At 45.1% G+C, this 19397-nt stretch overlaps 1 protein-coding gene across 6 annotated transcripts; it reads left to right on the forward strand.

Annotated features, from left to right (window-relative positions):
- Nucleotides 1-5704: 5704 nt before the first annotated feature.
- On the forward strand, nucleotides 5705-19131 carry LOC116520807 (zinc finger and SCAN domain-containing protein 23-like). 6 transcript variants are annotated; one of them, XM_032235176.1, is made up of 6 exons: nucleotides 5707-5905; nucleotides 8459-8598; nucleotides 10032-11252; nucleotides 14207-14333; nucleotides 15906-16019; nucleotides 17797-19131. In XM_032235176.1, the coding sequence occupies exons 3-6, from the start codon at nucleotides 10224-10226 to the stop codon at nucleotides 18435-18437; spliced, it is 1911 nt and encodes a 636-aa protein (XP_032091067.1). In that variant the 5' UTR covers nucleotides 5707-5905; nucleotides 8459-8598; nucleotides 10032-10223; the 3' UTR covers nucleotides 18438-19131. The 6 variants fall into 6 exon arrangements, with proteins under 6 accessions (XP_032091072.1, XP_032091067.1, XP_032091068.1 ...); XM_032235177.1 differs by having other exon boundaries at nucleotides 5707-5875; XM_032235181.1 differs by lacking the exon at nucleotides 14207-14333 and having other exon boundaries at nucleotides 5705-5905; nucleotides 10032-11010.
- Nucleotides 19132-19397: the final 266 nt, after the last annotated feature.

The following is a 19397-nucleotide window of genomic DNA, read 5'->3' on the forward strand; positions in this document are numbered from 1 at the left end:
CATGGCCTAAGCAGATTGTTCACCCCCACCTCACTGGGGCGGCCCGATCTTGCAGGAAACAGCTTTGGCCTGTGTTTCCAGGATCATTCTTCACCCCAATTCAGGCCTAAGCTTCCCTCACGCAATAGGCCTACAAAGCAAAGGGAGCCTGATTAGGCCAGTACAGAGGCATTTGATTGACTGTGCTCCCTCACACAGTGGGCCTTTAAGGCCTAGGCTTCCCTCACTCAGTGTGACTACGAAATAAAGGGAGCCTGATTAGGCCTGTACAGAGGCCTTTGATTAGACATGCCACAGCCTAAGCGGATTGCACACCCCCACATCACCGCAGCAGCCCAATCTCACAGGAAACAGGTTTGGCCTTTGTTCCGAGGATCATCCTTCACCCAAACTCAGGCCTAGGTTTCCCTCACACAGTAGGCCTACAAAGCGAAGGGAGCCTGATTAGGCCAGTACAGAGGCCTTTGATTGAGCATGCTCCTTCACACAGTGGGCCTTTAAGGACTAGGCCTCCCTCACACACTAGTCCTATGAAGGGAATCTGATTAGGCCCCGTACAGAGGCATTTGATTGACTGTGCTCCTTCACACAGTGGGCCTTTAAGGTTTAGTCCTCACTCACACAGTACGACTACGAAACAAAGGGAGCCTGATTACACCAGTAGAGGCCTTTGATTAGACACGCCACAGCCTAAGCGGATCGCACACTCCCACCTCATCGCGGCAGCTCAATCTCACAGGAAACAGGTTCGGCCTGTGTTTCCAGGATCATCCTTCACCCAAACTTAGGCCTAGGCTTCCCTCACACAGTCGGCCTACGAAGTGAAGGGAGCTTGGTTAGGCCAGTACAGAGGCCTTTGAGTGTGCCCCTACCTCATAACTTTGGCCGGTGTTCCCAGGATCGTCCTTCGCCCCAAATCATCGCCGTGAAGGACGGGACCATCCCAACCAAGGCGAAACAGGTATGGAGGCCACAGAGGAGACCCAGGCCTATTTCAGCAGGGGGTGGAGGAGGCGCAGCATGGCCCAGCTCAGGGATTTATGTTCCAGTCCCAGGCCCAGTTTGAGAAAATGGTAAAATGGGTGGTAGTGGCAGATTTTCCTATTGTTGTGCCCCGAACCCTGTCCGCTCTAAAGAACGGCTCTGGCATTTTTTGGATGTCAAAAGGGCGCTGCATTTTTATACCGAGCGCACCAGACAGTTCAGGAATAGTGTAGCTCTGTTGGGAAGAGGTGAAAAATAAAATTTCTAATAAAGTTTTAAATTTCTAAATGGATGTAATTACTTCATAATTTTAACGAAACAATTTTGTTTTTTTCCTTAGCTTACTTGATTGTATTTCATAATAGATTTCATTGCTGCACTATTGCCTCCAAGAACCGTAGATAAGGCAGGAAAGAAGAGCGCATGGGAGGAAGAAGGGAGAGGGCAGGAATGATGGGCACTGGGGTAGCGGGAAGAAAGGCCCCTTTCAATGGCTCTGTCAGACAAAAGCTTTGAAGTCTATAAATACCTGGGTTATCAGCTAGTACTCTGATAAAGTAGGATCTCCCTATGAAAAGGAAGAACTTCAAGACCCATCTTACATTCCTTTTTATAGTTAAGACATCAGAGAAAATGCAAGAGAAAAGTTGATTGGACAGAACAAAAGTAACTTTTCCTTTGCAAAGATAATCAATTACATGCAGTCAAACAGGTTATATATTTGCATCCCATAAAATCACACATGTTCTGTCATCATAAAATGATGACAGAAGGGGCATACATTTTAGGATATTAAAAAGCAAAAAGTAGTCTCACAAGACTAACCAGATGCAAAATTAGTGCGAACAAGCTTTCTCTTATCAGGAGACATTATGCAGACACTACGTCAAGGTTCAGATTCCCTAATTAAATCATGAACCTCAATTCAAGCTTCAAAGGTTTATTAGGAGCTTCATGCTGGCACAGACCAGGTGGATCCAAATCTGATCTTAGTTAATTCGTTCTTTGCCTCCGATCCTGTTTCCCTCTCCCCACAATATGTGTCATCACTCACATTACCCAAAGAAGCAAGGTTGTAAAAGTCACTCCCACTGACCACTGGGTTTCCGTGGAGATGACCTCTGTGTATCCGTTGGAATGTGCCTTGTTTTCACTGAGATACCAGTTCCTGCAAGGTTCACTTTCCCATCCCACTTGCCTATGGCAACTTGAGAGCAGGTCAGGGATGCTTTGAGAGTTGACATTCAGCTCCCCTCACTTCCTGAAAGTGACCTGTCCAAAGCAAAGACAGTTCAAGTACAGGTATAGATTTTAGGGTTGCGTTTCCCCACCAGATTTGTTTGGGTTGTCCGCTTGGAATTTAGCTATGAGGCAGTCAGCCTGGATGTTTCTACTCTTTACCCAAGATGCCTCTGATAAGGGTTAGCCCTTCCACTTGAATAGGTATTGCAGCTGTCTCCTGTGCCACCTCGAGTCAAGAATTCATTGCACCTCATAATGGGTTTGTCCCTCTATGACCACCGGGTCCGGAGACTCATGGGGTAGTGGTCTCAGGGTTGGCATGACCACGGATTTTAAGACGCTGCTATGGAATACTGAGTATATCTTTCCTAGCAATTGGGGCAATTTTAATTGCACAGTGATTAGGTTATGAGTTCCACTATGGGGAATGGCCCCATGAACTTGGGCCCCAGCTTCTTACTGGGGAGTTTTAACCTCAAGTATTTTGTAGAAATGTAGACTCCACCCCCTGCTGGAATGGTCGTTGTGAGACTCAGTGTTTGTCTGCCTGTTTCTTATAGGTCTGCGCCATTTTAGCTAGTGCCATTTTAGCTAGCGCCTTTTTGACATTTCCCCATACTGCTTTTAGTGTCAAAAGACCCTGTCAACTTAATTGAGGAGAGGGGGGAACCCTTGGGTATTCTGGCATTGGGACAAAGTCCATGCCACTCACTATTTTGAATGGTTAGGCCCATGCTACTGTGAACAGCGAAAGGCAAGAGGTCCACTCAATTGGACTGCTGATAGTTCACATAACACCTCAGGTACTGCTGTATCATGGCGTTTAAATGTCCTCTCTCCCCCCTCCCCCCAAATTGGTAGTCGGATGAAAAGCTGAGCTAAGGCCCCAGGACAACCGAAAAGATTGCAGGAACTCCCTCCAGTCACTGTGGGTTTCCGTGGAGACGACCTCGGGCATATCAGTTGGAATGTGCCTTGTTTTGACTGAGATATCAGGAGGCTACAGGGAGGCATATTAGGCTTAAAACAAGGTGCAGGGGGGTCACGGGTATATTTGGGGGAGGGGTGGGGGATGTGGCACCCCCCACCCCGTTTTGGGTCCCAGGAGGCCTAAGTGTGGCGCCACATCCCACAGCCTGTTTTGTTCCCAGGAGGCAGCAGGGAGGCCTGCTAGGCCTAAAACAAGGTGCATGGGGTTGCGTGTGTATGTGTGGGGGGCAGGGGGAATGCAGCACACCCCCGGCTCATTTTTGATCTCAGGAGGCTACAGGGAGGCCTGCTAGGCCCAAAACAAGGTGTGTGTGTGTGGGTCATGCATGCATGTGCGAGAGGGCGGGGAATATAGGGGGGTCGCCAGAGGTGAATTCCTACCAGTTTGGCTGGCCACGCCCCTGAACCGATTCTATCGGCACTGCCATAGGCACCGGCATCTTGTTTTTTACTTCTGCGTATGTGGAGAAGCATTTTTTTTACCTACTGACCATGTGCATGTAGTGCACCCAAGTGCATCCATGAGCGAACTGGCAGTAAAAAGAGCCGAAACCCATCCATGGAGGCCAGGCACTGGAGGTTGTATCACGCATACATAGCATGATGAGTGCTGGCATGTGTGCTGGCATGCTGTCGTACACGACGCACTTTAGGGATGCGACGACAAAAAAGTTAGCTGTCACTGAACTAGACTATGGTGTAATATGGGGCTCTTGGCGGTTTCTGAACGTAATACAATACAATACAATACAATAGCAGAGTTGGGAGGGACCTTGGAGGTCTTCTAGTTCAACCCCCTGCCTAGGCAGGAAACTTGTTTTCTTGCAGTCCTTTCATTAGCCAACTAGTTAAATTTATCACTGATGCCAGCACAGATGATGTTACCTAGTTGAATAATGAAACATTTGCAAAAAACAACCAAGCTAAGAGAGCACCAAGGACCCCTTATGTCAACCCTGAGCTGCAAATGTTCTCCTTTATCAGTGTAATGGCAAAGCACTCTTTAAACAATGGAGAACAGGGCAGAAAACATCCTGCAGAAAACATACCTCCACAACACAATGCTTTCAGCAGTTCCAAGAAGGTTCCACACTCATCTGAATCACTCAAGTGACCCTCAGAACACAGACAACCCTTCAAGTGGCCTCAACAACTCTCTAAAAAGAACACAAACAACAATCTGTCTGCAAGGAATGTAAATCCTTCCATTCCTCACCATCCAGTCAGAGCTGAAGAAGCCTCTTGGATGTGAAAAGAAACATCCTCAAAGAAAAAAACAAGAGACTTCAGTTGCCTCCTGAAAAAGCACCTTTGGGACAATCATCACCTGAATGACTGAGAATCTCCATAGACATTAAAACAATTGCTACTAACCTGCCTTCCATTGAGGACCTGTATACGGCACGAGTCAAAAAGAAGGTTGTGAAAATATCTACGGACCCTTCATATTCTGGACATAAATTGTTTCAATTTCTGCCCTCAAAACGACACTATAGGGCACTGCACACCAGAACAACTAGACCAGTGATGGCGAACCTTTTTCACCTCGGGTGCCAAAAGTTCTGTTCCCAAACTTCTGGGTTGCGCGTTGGGCGGTTTTTCACCCTCCAGAGACTTTAGGAAGTCTCTGGAGGGCAAAAAAATCAGCTGGCCAGCGCGCTGCAGGTGATAGGGCAATGCCTTGTGTGCCCTCAGAAATGGCTGTGTGCCACCTGTGGCACACTTGCCATAGGTTCACCATCACGGAATTAGACACAAGGACAGCTTTTTTCCGAATGCCATCACTCTGCTTAACAACTAGTTCCCACAACATTGTCAATAATTTACTAAGAATGTATTGCTATTACTGGTCTCTTCCTTCCTAGTATTTCCTCACTTATGACTATAACCACATTGCTTGTATCTTTCAATTCTATAGGTTTTGTTTCCTAGTACGATTTGATAGCTTATTAGTAACCTTGACTATCACTAAGTGTTGTACCTTTTTATTCTTGATAAATGTATTTTATTCTCCTTATTACACTGAGAGCATTTGGACCAAAGACAAATTCCTTGTCTGTCTAAACACACTTGGCCAATAAAGAATCCTATTCTATCAGGAAAGGCCGAGGGGGCCATCTACCGATGACGGCTTGCCTTGCACGAGAGAGGGAGAGAGACAGAGAACTTGATAGTGTATGTATGTGTATGTGTCTCTGTGTTTGTGTGTTTGTTTGTTTGTGTGTCTGATTTCTGAGAAATTACTTTCGCAACCGGCCAAATGAATCATCTCGGTTGAATTGCGGATCCGAGAAAGTGAACGTTTGGAGCGGCAATTTAGGAACCGCTCAAAAATGCGAAACGATGAGCTGGGGCTGGTTTGCAGGAAAAAGGACCCTTGGCGGATCGGCTCCGTTTTCGCAAACCAAAACAGCCCGGGAATAGTTAACCCCTGACATTCCCTCCCTTCCTCTTCTCCACTTATCCCACCCCCGTTCCCACGTGCAGCAAGACGGAAGGGGAGGGCAGGCCGCGTCTTATCCGGAGGGGGCCATTGCGCATTTCCTGGGATTGGGGAGTTCCCTTCCTGCGGCCCCCGACGCAAGCAGAGAAGACCGGGCTTGAGCATGATTCACCGGTCCCCAAGGAGTCTCCCGTCTTCCAAGGGGGAGGAGGGAAGGTGAGCAACTCCGGCTTTCCTCCGGCGCAGGTACAACCTCATTCCCATCCCCCACCCCCTCCCAGCCCCACGGGGACGCGCGGGAGGGAATGCGCGGGCTCGCGTGGCAGGCAGCGGAGAAAGGAGCCGTCGGCGCCGAGGCTGCTGGAAAAGAGAAATCCCAGGAGCGCAAGAGGCATTACTGCCAAGGCTCCCTTTTCCCGCGCCTGCCCATCCCCTGGCTTGGACGGCTCGTTGCCCACGCGGAATCCCAAGCTTGCGATCGCCCAGCCGCGCCTCCCTCCCCGGAATCGGGCGGAGGTGAAAGCAAGGAACCGGGACGCCTTTCCCGCCGCCTCGCCTTTCCTCCAATGGAGAAGAAACGGCGGCGCCTGCTCAATCTCGTCCCCTGCCCGCTTTTCCGCACGCGACGTTGCGCCCTCTTCGCCCCTTTCCTCATCTCATGTTGGATCGGGAATCGAGCCTCTTTCCCCTTTCCTACCTTCCCGTCTCCCACCTCCCCCCCCCCCACTTCGCAGGGGGCAATACTGGAAACTGACCATTGAGATCGTTCAGGTTTTTTTTTAAAGAAGAGGCTGGAGAGCCGCTTTTCTGAAACGTTATAGGCAGAATCTGCTGCTGGAGCAAGGGGTTGGACTAGAAGACCTCCAAGGTCCTTCCAGCTCTATTCTGATTATTTGAGATCAGGCTAAGGGTATATATGTGCGTGTTTGTATGTGTATGTGTTTCTCTGTGTGTATCTTAACTTGGACTCCTCCTTTTCCTGTGAAAGCAGTTGCTAAGGTCGGGATTTCCATGTCATTTGCATTTTCTCATCTGCTACTAAATTTAGTTTTTCTCTGGAGCTGACCCATTTTTTTGGGTCCGGTCCCTTTGTTGCCTTCAAATTTGACCACCCCGGTGTGGAGTTAATAAGAACTTGATCCTTGAATTTAGAGAGAGAGAGAGAGACTTTTATCTTTGCAAAGGGGCTTCTTTGCCCACCTAGAAGTACAAATCACTAAGCAAGGCAGGCAAAGCAAAATGTCGGACTTACCACAACTTAAACCTGTAAATAGAAACGATCTGTCAGGTCTGCCATTTTCAGCTTCTTTCGCTTCGCTGGCATCCTGCCATAAAAGAGGGGGGGAGGAATTTGGGGGAAGCAAAGGTTGGACATGGGACTGAGTAGACAAATGTGTGTGTGTGGGGGGGGGAGACAAGCTGACTAGAGGTGTAAAAGTGGAATAAGTCGGTTGCCAAGGACACAGCCTGGGAATAGAATGGGAAACTACATCAAGAAGTGCCTAGCATCAGAGCTGTTCCCAAAACATTGAAAAGGAATACTATTGGACACTGATAAACTGGTCAAGAGGGAAAGGCCGTGGAAAGAGAAAAATGTGTAACCTTTGCATGGGAATACTCAGATCTAACTTAATGATAGACTTGCTCCGACTTAGACATTTAGGAAAGATTCTTGACTCCAAGTGTTAGGTTCTTTTACTAAAGTTAAGTGGTTACAGCAAAAGTAAAACTAGATCTGAGTATTCTCACACAAAGATTACACGGTCTGACACGATCCTTGGCTCCATTTCTTGAGAAAGATATAGTTTATTAGAGGCTAAGTGTATTGTGGTACAGGTAGCCCTTGACTTACCACCATAATTGAGCACAAAATTTATGTTAAGTGAGAAATTTGTTAAGTGAGTTTTTCCGCATTTTATGGCTTTTTTGCCCCATTTGTTAAGTGAACCACTGTAGTTGTTAAATGAGTAATGCTGTTGTTAAGTGAATCCGGCTTCCCCCTTTACTTTGCTTGTCAGAAGGTTGCAAAAGGGGATCACGTGATCTCAGGCCACTGCAACCGTCATAAATATGAGCCAGTTGTTGAGCATCTGAATGTAAATCACATTGTGAAAAATGGTCACAGGCCACTTTTTTCAATGCCATTGTGATTTTGAATGGCCACTAAACAAAATTGTTGTTAAACCCAGGACTATCTATATTGCAAAGCCAGAACTGAGAATCACATGCCAAAATTCCTAAGTTCTACTTTCCCCTCCCTTAACTCTCTCTCTCTCTTTGTCCATTCCAGTGTAACCAATTGGGTTCAGGCAAGATGTTTTTATAGCGTTCAGTCCAAGGGCAGTTTGGTATGTGGCTCCCCCCTTCCAGCTGGGTGATAGGGTGAGGCAGGATGTTCATTTCCCCAAACAATTCCCTCTCCCCAGAATTCCTGGCAGTTTGTCACCGCTTAGCAGAGAACCACATAAGGCGGCTGCCAGGGTTCCAAGTAGCACCCCCAACAAAAGAAAACTCTGAGGCTTGGATTTCCTCAAAGTTCCATTTTATTAGAGCTGTCATATTGGCATCTCTGGGGAAATCCGAATCTTAAAGTTTCCAGGTTTTCCCTGCACAAGTGAAAGTTCAAATCCCTGTCCAGCACTCACATGTCCATCACATGGCCCAATCAGGCACTGTCCCAACTGGAGATGCCTCCCTCCATGTGCAAGATAAGATGTCCTTGACTGTCTGAAAAATAAATTTTATTATGACTATATATCTCCCATACTCCATATAATTCCCCCTCCCATTTTCCCACAGCATTGAATTTTGCAGGCCCAATGCAAAAGATGGTTTCCAGGCCTGACACTGGGTTCCTTCTGAGCTGGGAAGCAATCAAGATGCGGAGGCTGGCTGCTTTTGGAAAAAAAAAAGATTTATTATTCCAAAAACAATACAAGGTTTGCTTTTGGGGGCACTGACCCCAGACTGATACTTTAGTGGGGGTTTTGTGTCATTTGAAATCCTTTGTGTTAAGATATGAGCTCACAAGAGTGTGATGTATAAGTTTTATAGTCACCGAGAAACAGGAAATCCAGGTGTGATATAGTTTTATGGTCTTAGGACTTAGAAAATATTTTGTCTGTTATCTCCCTCATCAGAAAAGATCTTCCTGGGCAGGCAGAGGTGCTAAATTCCCAAGGCTTTTAAATGTTGATTGGCTCCAGTGCCAAATTCACACCTATCAGTGATCTATTGCCTTTAAGGAAACATTGCTTTTTGTGAGTGGAGATGGGTTTCTTGGATTCCAGATCAGAAGGCTGCTAAAAAGAGGTAGATTCGAGGCATTTTAAGTTTTATCATATGCGTTCAGCATGTGCAATAACAATAGCACTTATTTACATACCTCTTCACAGTGCTTTTATAGCCTTCTCTAAGCTGTTTACAGAGTCAGCCTTTGCCCCCCCAACAATCTAGGTCCTCATTTTACCTACCTCGGAAGGATGGGAGGCTGAGTTAACCTTCAGCCTGGTGAGGTTCAAATTGCAGTCAGTCAGCAGAAGTAGCCTGCAGTACTGCACTCTAACCACTGTAGCTCTTGCAAAAACCTTTAGATTCAGTTCTACTTAATGGCTACACCAGTGGTCTTTCATGACAGCTCCACCCTGGAGAGAAACCATTTCAAAATCTTTGGGTTGGTGCGCTTCCTGAGCTGTGTCTTTTTTACACACACAACACACACACACCAGACTTTCATGGCACCTTTTCAACCTGCTTTGTGCCTCTTGTGTACCTCCATGCAGTCTCACTCACCCTCTTCTCATGGGCTCCCCTGCACTTTCATGCATCCTTTGCTGACTCTCACCGTCCCTCTTCCACACCCCTTGTGTATTCCTCCTGACCCACGCCACTCCTTTCATTCACCTTCCTGATCTTTGCAACCCTGTGTGGCCAACGTGCAGCCATCCTGACCAGCATCACACCTTCTTGCACATTTTCTCACACCTTTCCCAACACATTGTGTTTCTCATGCATCCTTCCTAACCTACCCTGCACCTCTTGTACGTCCCTCGCACTCTTCCTAACCTTTGTCATGCTCCTCATGTACCCCCTCCCAGGTCTGGATTGCATCTTTTGTACAACCCCCCCCCCCCCCCCGGAATGGTCTCACCCCCTCTCCAACCTGCACTATGCCTCTCATGCATTCTGTCACACTCTTTCACATTGTCTTACTCCTTCCCTGTCTTGCTCTATGACCACATTGTTTTAGCAACTGAAATTCTGGCCCAATTGCTGTTGTAAGTTGAGGACTGCCTGTATTTTTTTTTTCTTTGATTCACAATTGCCAACTTTTTCTGACCAGGTACATTTTCTCCCCTCTCCCCCCTTTCAGCTGGCTGGAAGAATCCTCTTTAACTCTTTTCTGGAGGATGTCTGTTCATGGGGCGAACATAAACTAAGTTCCGAAAAATCAGCAAGAGGTGACTACGACGGCTTCTCGAGGAATCCGACTTCCTATTAGATTCTAAGCCGATTGCTTCTTTTCTCCGCATTTCCAAAGCCAGAAATCTAAGTTAAAGTAGAAATGGAGAAGAGTTCGCCTCCTGTTGGGACGATTAAGGAATTCCTAAATTGCTCACCATCCTGGAAAGACCGTGTGGATCTAAATGGAATGGTTGTGAAGCCCCAGTACTGGGAAGTCTGGCAGCAGGTCCTTCTTCCGAGTCCACAGCACAAAGAGACAGATGCAAGCCCTCCTAAGATAATGCTGGATGACATTCAGGTTTGTGTGGTTTCCTCTGAAAATTCTCCTGATTCCTTTAAAGAGAAGGAGGCCAACACTGAAGGGAAAGTTGGAATTGATTGTGTGATTACTATTGAAGAAGAAATTGAAGTCCAAGGGAAGTCCTCACCAGAATCTAGGATTGAGCTCAGAGATGATATCAAGATTTGCACCGTGCCAGAATTACAAGATGAGGCCGCATTAATGGCCACAGATGGAGGGAAGACTAAGGACTTCACAAAACCTGTTAAAGGTAGAGGCTTCTCCAAAGTTGAAAAGGCCACTCAAACTGAAGTCACGCAGATGGAGATGACTAAGATCTGTGAGGACTATATTCAGAAGGCAGAAGGATCCAAGGACACCTTACGGGGCAATCACCAGGCCAATGTGGTTTCCCAAAACAAACCAAGAGATTCTGAAGAAGGGATGATCCATTTAACAGAACCTGACAGAATAGGAGAACTTGAAGAGGCAGCTTGTAATAATCTCACAGCTGGAGAAGAGGAAGAAGTGACAAGCATCTTGAAAGAAGGAGGCATTGCCATGGAGAGTGCCCGCCAGAGTTTTCGCTGGTACTGTTACCCAGAAGGTGAGGGACCCCGAAAAGCTTACAGGCAACTATTGGACCTTTGCCACCATTGGTTGAAACCAGAGAGACGTAGTAAGGAACAGATTCTAGAACTGCTGGTCCTGGAACAATTTTTGGCTACCTTGCCCAAAGAAATACAGAATTGGGTATGGCAGCAGCACCCGGAAAGTTGCGGTCAGGCTGTCGAGTTGGTGGAAAACTTTCTGACAGGACTTTCTTTGCTTGAGAGACATGGGAAAAAGGTGAGGGATCTTAAAGGCTATTGACTGTGAGGCATAGTGTCTCAATATTGACCCACTAAGGCCCCAATATTTAGGGGGTGATGGTGTTAGAATCACTATTTGCGGTTGAAAAACAACTTATCTATGAGGAAAGCGAATTACCAAAGAACAAAGATCAGGTCTTCAATTTTTCAGATTGAGGAACTCTGGAGAAGCAGGAATTTATATAGGGCGGTTTGCATTCCTATTGGATCATTTGGGTCATCTGACTCCTTGGAGTTCTTCAGTGTTCCCCAATGATGTGCCCTTGAGAACTCATTCATTTTTTTAACAGACTAACTGATAACCTGGCATTGTCCAGGTATTTATTTATAAGGGGAAAATGTCCAGACCAAACATAATTTCTAATGTTGGATTTTCCCCCTTACCAGAGGGACTTCCCTTGCGGAGTACTGTGAAGCTGTTACCATGGCAACTCCACAGCGCTGTACAGTAGAATCCACTTTAAGGCACAGCAGGCTGTATCTTAACAGAACACCCCCCCTCTGAGAGGTGTTAGGGGTGTCTTATCCTCACAGTATTTGTTTCCAGAGAGTAAGTCATCTTGGTTGAAATTGCTCGAGGCGTTCCAGAGTTATACTGGAAAACACACACACACATACACACACAGAGATTAACAGTTGGAAGGGACCTTGTAGGTCATCAAGTCCAACACCCACCCACCCTGCCTAAGCAGGAGAAAAAAAACATTTTGTGGCAAATCATCCTATTTCTAACAATTGATTCTTGAAATAAGGATGAGTAGCCATTCACCTTGGAGGGTTGATGTTGTAGGAAAAATAAGAGGATGAAGGCGTATTGGATATGTTCACGGCCTTGAAGTATTTATAAAAGCAGAATACCAATTAGCTGATATAACAGATGGGTGCGCTGATGCTTACAGTAGCCTTCACTGAGATGGTTTAATAAATTCATAAACAAATGACATTGTTTGAAAATTAAGGGGTTTTTCTCCCTTTCTCATGCTGCAGGACTATAATAGATAAATATGTATTCTTTGGACTTCTGTCAATATTCCTATTTTTTGTCATTGAAATGATTTGAGGAAATGTGCATGATTTAGTAATTCTGTCTTAGTATAAATAATATATATGCTATTCCTTAATTTGAATGCAAGATTTAAATCACATCTTTGTCATTTGGAACGTCGTAGTTTCTGCCTTCTCAAAGAATCATGACATGTCTGTGACTAAATTTGTTTAGTGACTGTTCAGAGTTTCAACAGCACTGAAAAAAGGGGCTTAGATCAATCCTTATGCTTATGACCGTCATACGATCCAAACAGTAACATTGAAGTTGAGGTGCTGGACATCTGGCATGTATTTATGATGGTTACAACACCCTGGGCTCATGTAATGGCTATTTGTTACCTTCCTAGCTGGCTTCTGACAAGCAAAGTCAATGGAGGAAGCCAGATTCACTTAACGACCATGTGATTCATTTAACAACTGCAGTTAATTGCTTAACGACCATGGCTCCCCCCTTTTGTTTGTTGTTACACATACATCTTTATGAACAAAAACGTTGTCCAGTGTTTTTTTTCTTTTTTACATCTTACCATGTACATAATCCATTTTACATCATAATTCTTTTCCAATTTCAGCTCTATTGTTTTCTTTCCATATTTTCCATTTTACCCTTATTTCCTTTTTAATACATCTACAATATCCTTAAGTGCCCCTTCAAAGTTAATCCAAGTTATCATTCTCTGTTTGATCTATTAGACTATTTTACTCCAATGAAAACCTCTAGCTGTTTTCCATTTTCCGTTCCTTTTTCCTCCATGTTCTTGTTCTTCAATTAAACCCTCTGTTACTCTTTTCTCTCCTATTCCCTGGTCTGAGTAATCCATCTATTTTTCTTATTTTTTCTTGCCATTTAAGGTTTCACAGACATTTTTAGCGCAACTCATTGTACATCTATGATCTCAATTTAATTAGTTTAACATTTTTTTTAAAAAGTGAATTGTTTAACAACCATGGCTGTAAAAAAATCATAAAATTTTGTGCGACTTGCTTAACAATCCACTTGCTTAGCAACAGAGAATCTGGGTCCCAATTGTCGTAAATCAAAGACAAACTGCAACAACTTATCATTCCCATGTTAAAATAGAATAGTATAACCGAGTTAGGAAGGGACCTTGGAGGTCTTCTAATCCAACCCCCTGTTTAGGCATATGCCATTTCAGACAAATAGTTATCCAACCTCTTCTTAAAAACCTACAATGTTGGAGCATTCATAACTGCTGGAGGCAAGTTGTTCCACTGATTAATTGTTCTCACTGTCAGGTTATTTTCTCCTTAGTTCTAAGTTGCTTCTCTCCTTGATTAGTTTCCAGCCATTGCTAAATGTCTGTGGAGATTCTCGGTCATTCCGCCCATTGCTTCTTGTCCTGCCCTCAGGTGCTTTGGAGAATACCTTGACTCCCTTTTCTTTGTAGCAGCCCCTGAGATGTTCTCAGCAGTTTCCTTTGGAAGCACAGGTAGTCCTTGACATATGACGACAGTTAAGCCCAAAATTTGCATTGCTAAACAATGCAGTTGTTAAGTGAGTTTCCCCCCATTTTATGACTTTATAGCCACAATTATTAAGTGAACCACTGCAATTGTAAAATTAGGAACACGGTTGTTAAGCGAATGGCTTCTCCCTTGACTGAAGCTTTTCAGAAAGTTTAAAAAATGGATCACATGATCCTGGGACACTACAACTGTCATAAATATGAGCCAGGTGCCAAGCAGCCAAATTTCGTTCACATGGCCCTGGGGATGCTGCAAAGGTCGTAAGTATGAAAAACGGTCCTAAGTTTTTTCCCCCCTCAGTACTGTTGTAACTTTGAAAGATCTCCAATTGGTTGTAAGTCGAGGGCTATCTGTACAGGATGGGGTCTCAATTATTCAACATTTGAATGGTTTCAGGCTCTGGTGACTTTTGAAGAGGTGTCCATGTATTTCTCAGAGGAAGAATGGAGACTCCTAGATGAATCTCAGAGGAAGATTTTCACAAAAGTGATGATGGAGAATTATGAGAATGTCCGAGAATTGGGTGAGAGTTGGACAGGACTGGGGAAGTGTAATGGGCTGGGAGAATAAACCTGAGGGACATGAGGAAGGGCTGAAGCCTACACCGGTGTTTCTTAACTATGACCACCTGAAGAGGTGTGGACTTCAACTCCCAGAATTCCCCAGCCAGATAAACCTAAGTCCAAGGCAGGCATGGGAGAAAGTCTCTTAGGATTGATCCTTCTGCATTCCCTCGAATGCAAAGTCAAGGAAGGAAGAAGCACTTGCAAGTTTCTGTTACTATGACCTCACAATAAGCTTAGAACAGTATTAGTAATGTTTACCTGATCGGGACTACTTTGAAGGACTGTCAGAAAGAGACTTATGTCATATATAATGTTTGTGGCCTAAACCTGGCTCACTTAACCAAATCATTTAATAACAAATTAAGCATGCAGATACGTTCAGCGTAGGCTTAGTTCTCTGCAAAGCATTGGCCATTTGTGACCAGTCCTAAGCAAAAGCAGAATCAGAGCTTATGTAGCTTTGGCCTGTTATATTATGAACACAAGACAAGATAGAGAGTGTGTAAATTAGGTTTAACCAGGCTAAGTTTGAAAGGCTTTTAATAAAGCCTCCCATGGAATTTATTTATCCTTTCCTACTAGGTTAACATAGGAGCTATAATTCTCTGAGATTTGATTAGTGAATATATGATAGCCTATCTTTTACCATCACAATAATAATAAGATCACTGAGCCGCAAACCATAGCCAGATACCTTCTAATTCCCCAATTCCCCTTTTCGGGATGGGGGAGGGGATGGCACTCGTGTGGGCTGCTCCATTTGCACAAACAATGGGCATTCGCTCATGCGAATGGAGCACGCATCCATGTGCTTGCCCACTGCTCTTGTAAGTGGGGATGCCACACGCTCGCCCGCTACTTCCAATAGCCGGGTTCCAAATGGTCAAAGGCCTAGTAGTGGGCTGTGGCCTGGGGGTTGGGGATCCCTGTTCTAAGGGAGAAACTGCTGATTGGTTCCTTCACCATAAGTTTGAGCCCTACAGCTAGTCTTGCCATTGAAAACCAGAAGTTGGATTTAACCAGGGGTAAAATCCACTTATCTTTGCTTCCGGTTCGGTAGCAATGTGAGCGCACATAGGACCTTCTGGGCATGCGCAGAGCGTCAAAATGACGTCTGGGCGGGTGGGCAGAACCTGCTACCGAGTGGGCTTATAAAGGTAAGCGAACAGTGGGGAAGGGATCCGCTATGCCATGTGATTTAGATTAGCTAGAAAGCAGGAAATCTTGTTTTCTAGCTAATATAAATTGCGCATCACAGCTGATTTTGGAAAAACCAGTTTGCCTGAACTGGTAGCATTTTTTTTACTACCAGTTCAGGCAAAGTGGTAGCATTTTACCGGTCCGAACTGATACATTTCATCCCTGAGTTTAACTTGTGCTGTTGAAACATTCTAATTTGACATGCAGGCAGGTTTGAGTTTTGTGTAAGTTGTTCTCCTGGATTATGGTCTTTAAGATGATTTGCTTTAAAAAAATAATAATAATTCTACTATTCCCCCCCACGCTCCCCTCTCTTTTTTTATTGGTAGGATTTCCCACCAACAATCCAGATCTCGTCTTCAAAATGGGGAGAAACAAGAACAATGAACTGTACATGGATAAAATTCAGAACCTTGAAGAAGGGGCTTCTCCAGAAGTCACAGGTGAGGAAAAGGTTGCTTCTGCTTCTTGATTTGATTTGCTTCTGTGCCCAAAATCAGGGAATGGGCATGGGGCTCCTTTGTGAAACAATGTATAATAGCAGGCGAGTTTCTCAACACCGGGAAGCCCACCCCCACTGGAACGTGTAGCAGCTACATGAGGGCATGGCACCTCTTCCAGGAGAAAAATCTTCAAAGCAATTGATATTTATTTAGCGTATGGCATGGAGCACATAGATAACAGTAATAAAATTATACAGAAGGCACCCATAATGCCATGGTACACGTATGATGGAAATATGTAACCAGTTTGGTAAGATTTGAAGAATTCAAGAAATTAAATATAAATTATAGATCACACTGCACTTGTGTCAGAAGCGGGAAGTGCCTCTGAGTTCAAAGGATTAGTTGAAAGGATCATTATGGCTGCCCTTGAGACGCACAGTCAGAGGCCCCTTTCATGTTCCCAGCAGGAACTGGAGCAAAGATGGGAGCTCATCCTACCCCAGGGCATCACACAAGTCTCAAAACACGGGCTTGCTAACCTCCAACCCACCATCCTAACCATGAGTGCCAAGATGCTCCTTTAGTCATAGATTAGATTTTAAAATATACTGATTCATATGAATATAATAAGTTTTCTATATATTAATATCCAGGCCATTTATCCAATTAAGCACACTATTTGTTAGTTAAGGGACGTGGCGGCTCAGTGGCTAAGACGCTGAGCTTGTTGATCAAATGGTCGGCAGTTCGGCGGTTTGAATCCTTAGCGCCGCGTAACAGAGTGAGCTCCTGTTACTTGTCCTAGCTTCTGCCAATCTAGGAGTTCGAAAGTACGTAAAAATGCAAGTAGAAAAATAGGAACCACGACACTGGCTCTTCGGCTTTGAAACAGAGATGTGGTTCACCCTCTAGAATCAGGAACGACTAGCGCATATGCGCCAGGGGAATCTTTATCTTTACCTTTATTTCGTAGTTGGAGAACTAACTGCTTTTCTTCCTCTTTAAGCTCTCAAATGACAGATAGTCATTGATAGATTGTAGAGCCTAGTTTTTTTTTAAATTAATGGTTTGCTACCGGCAGTGTTTTGCCGAACAGTATGGTGGTTTTCAGCAAAACTGTTGTAAAAGGAGGTTGTCAATGCTGAACTGAACCTTTCCTGATTCAGCTTTGCCACACTGTATGGGAGGAGGTTGGAATGTATTACTATACACAACATAGAGCTTTCTTGTGAGAACCAAGGTTATCTCCTTGGCGATGGAGGAAAGAGGAAAGGAATACAGGAGAAGCCTGCCAATTAACTTAATTGGCCAATGTGATTAATGACACGGGAAAGGGGTCATTACTGGTTTTAACTATACTGTAACCTGGGGGGAGGGGGAGTCAGAGTTGGCTTCCCTTCAAAGTTTGCCAATATGATTTACCCACTAAAGAAGTTCTTTGAGGAAGTCAGAACCTTTACAAAGATCACATGACTTCAGGATTCTGCAAACCGTTGTAAATGCAGCCTGTTTGCCAAGCACCTAGTTCAATCACGTAACTGCAAGGAGGGGTGACCTTCGAAATTGAGAATAATAGTAGTAAGTAGTCCCTTGGTAGATCCGTCGTAAGTTTGAATGGTCACTAAGCAACTGGTGATAAGTTGAGGACTGCATGCATGTGAAGGTAGAGGTCTATCAGGATCTAGTTTCGTGTTGACTGGAATTTCAGAGTATCAACCAATGGAAAACTACTCCAGGCTGAATATAATTCCTACTTTTTCCTCCCCCTTTAAAGGAGAGCTGGAGTTTTCAAATGAAAAGGAAAAGCTGGCAACCCGGACACAAAAGGATATGAAAGATGTCTTGCCATCCAGGCCAACGTCTCCAAGACCTCTCAAGAGTTGTGATGCCACTGTCAAGGGTCACTCTCCCAGAAGGCAGAGGGCAAGGTCCCTTTTGCAGCAAACCATGCCAGGCTTTGCATGCCCAGACTGTGGCAAGAAGTTCTTTAGCAACTCGGACATGGCTCGACACCAGTGGCACCATGCCAGAAAGCAATCCTACCAGCATGGAAGTTGTCCCAAGAGCTTCGCCAAGCCCTCTCAACTGGCCCAGCAGCAACATCGTCAGCCCGGAGAGTGCCAGTGCTCCAAGTGCGGGAAGCGCTTCACGGATGACTTTGGCCTGGCGCGCCACCAAGCGATCCATTCTGCCAAGCGACCTTTCCACCGCCACCACAGGGGCTTCTATTTTAACTACAACCTGCGCCAGAACCAGAACCAGCCAGCAACCACGGCAGATTCCCTTTTTCACTGTCCTGACTGTGGTAGGCAATTCACTCGCCGCTGTAACCTTATCCAGCATTCTCGGATACATCAGTGGCAGCCACAAGGGAAGCAGGAGGTGCTCCTTTACCCGGGAGGCCAAACCCAATGAAGCGATGGAGGGTTAGGTTGGGCATTGCGCATAGCAGCAGAGCTGGGGTTCTCTAAAATAAAGAGGTTGGTGAGCTTTGGGTAGGGGATAGTGATGATGGCAGAATTTATTTTTCTTCCTAACAATTTCCTGCAAGGATAGAGTCTGCTCCCCCCCCCCCCCCCCCCCCCCAATAAACTGAGTGTTGATCTGTGGGTCGCTGTAGGAACCTGCCTATGCCTGACATCTTAAAGCCATGATTGCAGATGGAGCGAGAGATTTGATGGTGGAGATGATGACTCTTGACTCATCCAGGATGGAGAGCTGTTGCACCAGATCAATTGGGTGAATGTTCTAATCTAAATCTCCAATCCACTAATGAGAATCTTCTGAATAATCCTCTGCAGATGCTCAGTAGAAACTCCAGCTTTTCTCAAGGCCAGGCAACCCATAATGAGGAAACATCCTGAAGCATCTCGGGAATGCTGACACTCTTTTAGTTTGTCCAACTTAGCAACCCAGGATCAGTTTGCTTGTGTTTTTGTCCAACTGTACTACGCAGGTTTGGATTGTCTGCAAAGTTTTAGTCAGTATTCAAATAATGACCATTGAGAACCTAGAGGACCATCAAGTGATTTCTATGGACAAATATCCGTTCTGGTGGTAACAAATGTGAATAAAGCTGCAGAGACTATTCTAGCACTAGTAAGCCTAAGACTAGTTCCATGTTTTGACATTTGCTTCTGTACAGAATACCTTTGTCCTCTCACCTGAATCTGTGCCAATGATCTTGTAGTTCATTGTTTCTAAATCTTGGTGGCTTTAAGATGTGTGGACTTCAACTCCCAGAAATCTCCAGCCAGCCTTTTAAAACCAACAAGGTTGAGAAACACTGTGGTAACCTATCTTGACTAGTGAAAAGATTCTGGGCAAGTTAGACTTCAGGAAGTCTTGGTTATAATAGGCTTGAAATACTTGACA

The sequence above is a fragment of the Thamnophis elegans genome, chromosome Z (assembly GCF_009769535.1).
Source record: "Thamnophis elegans isolate rThaEle1 chromosome Z, rThaEle1.pri, whole genome shotgun sequence".
Taxonomy (NCBI): domain Eukaryota; kingdom Metazoa; phylum Chordata; class Lepidosauria; order Squamata; family Colubridae; genus Thamnophis; species Thamnophis elegans.

What these genes read in the sequence shown, in the direction of transcription:
- LOC116520807 (XM_032235176.1), top strand. Translation starts at nt 10,224, where the DNA reads ATGGAGAAGAGTTCGCCTCCTGTTGGGACGATTAAGGAATTCCTAAAT. An exon ending in TTGAGAGACATGGGAAAAAG is followed by an intron (nt 11,253 to 14,206) that starts GTGAGGGATCTT and finishes GAATGGTTTCAG; the next exon opens with GCTCTGGTGACTTTTGAAGA. An exon ending in TGAGAATGTCCGAGAATTGG is followed by an intron (nt 14,334 to 15,905) that starts GTGAGAGTTGGA and finishes TTTTATTGGTAG; the next exon opens with GATTTCCCACCAACAATCCA.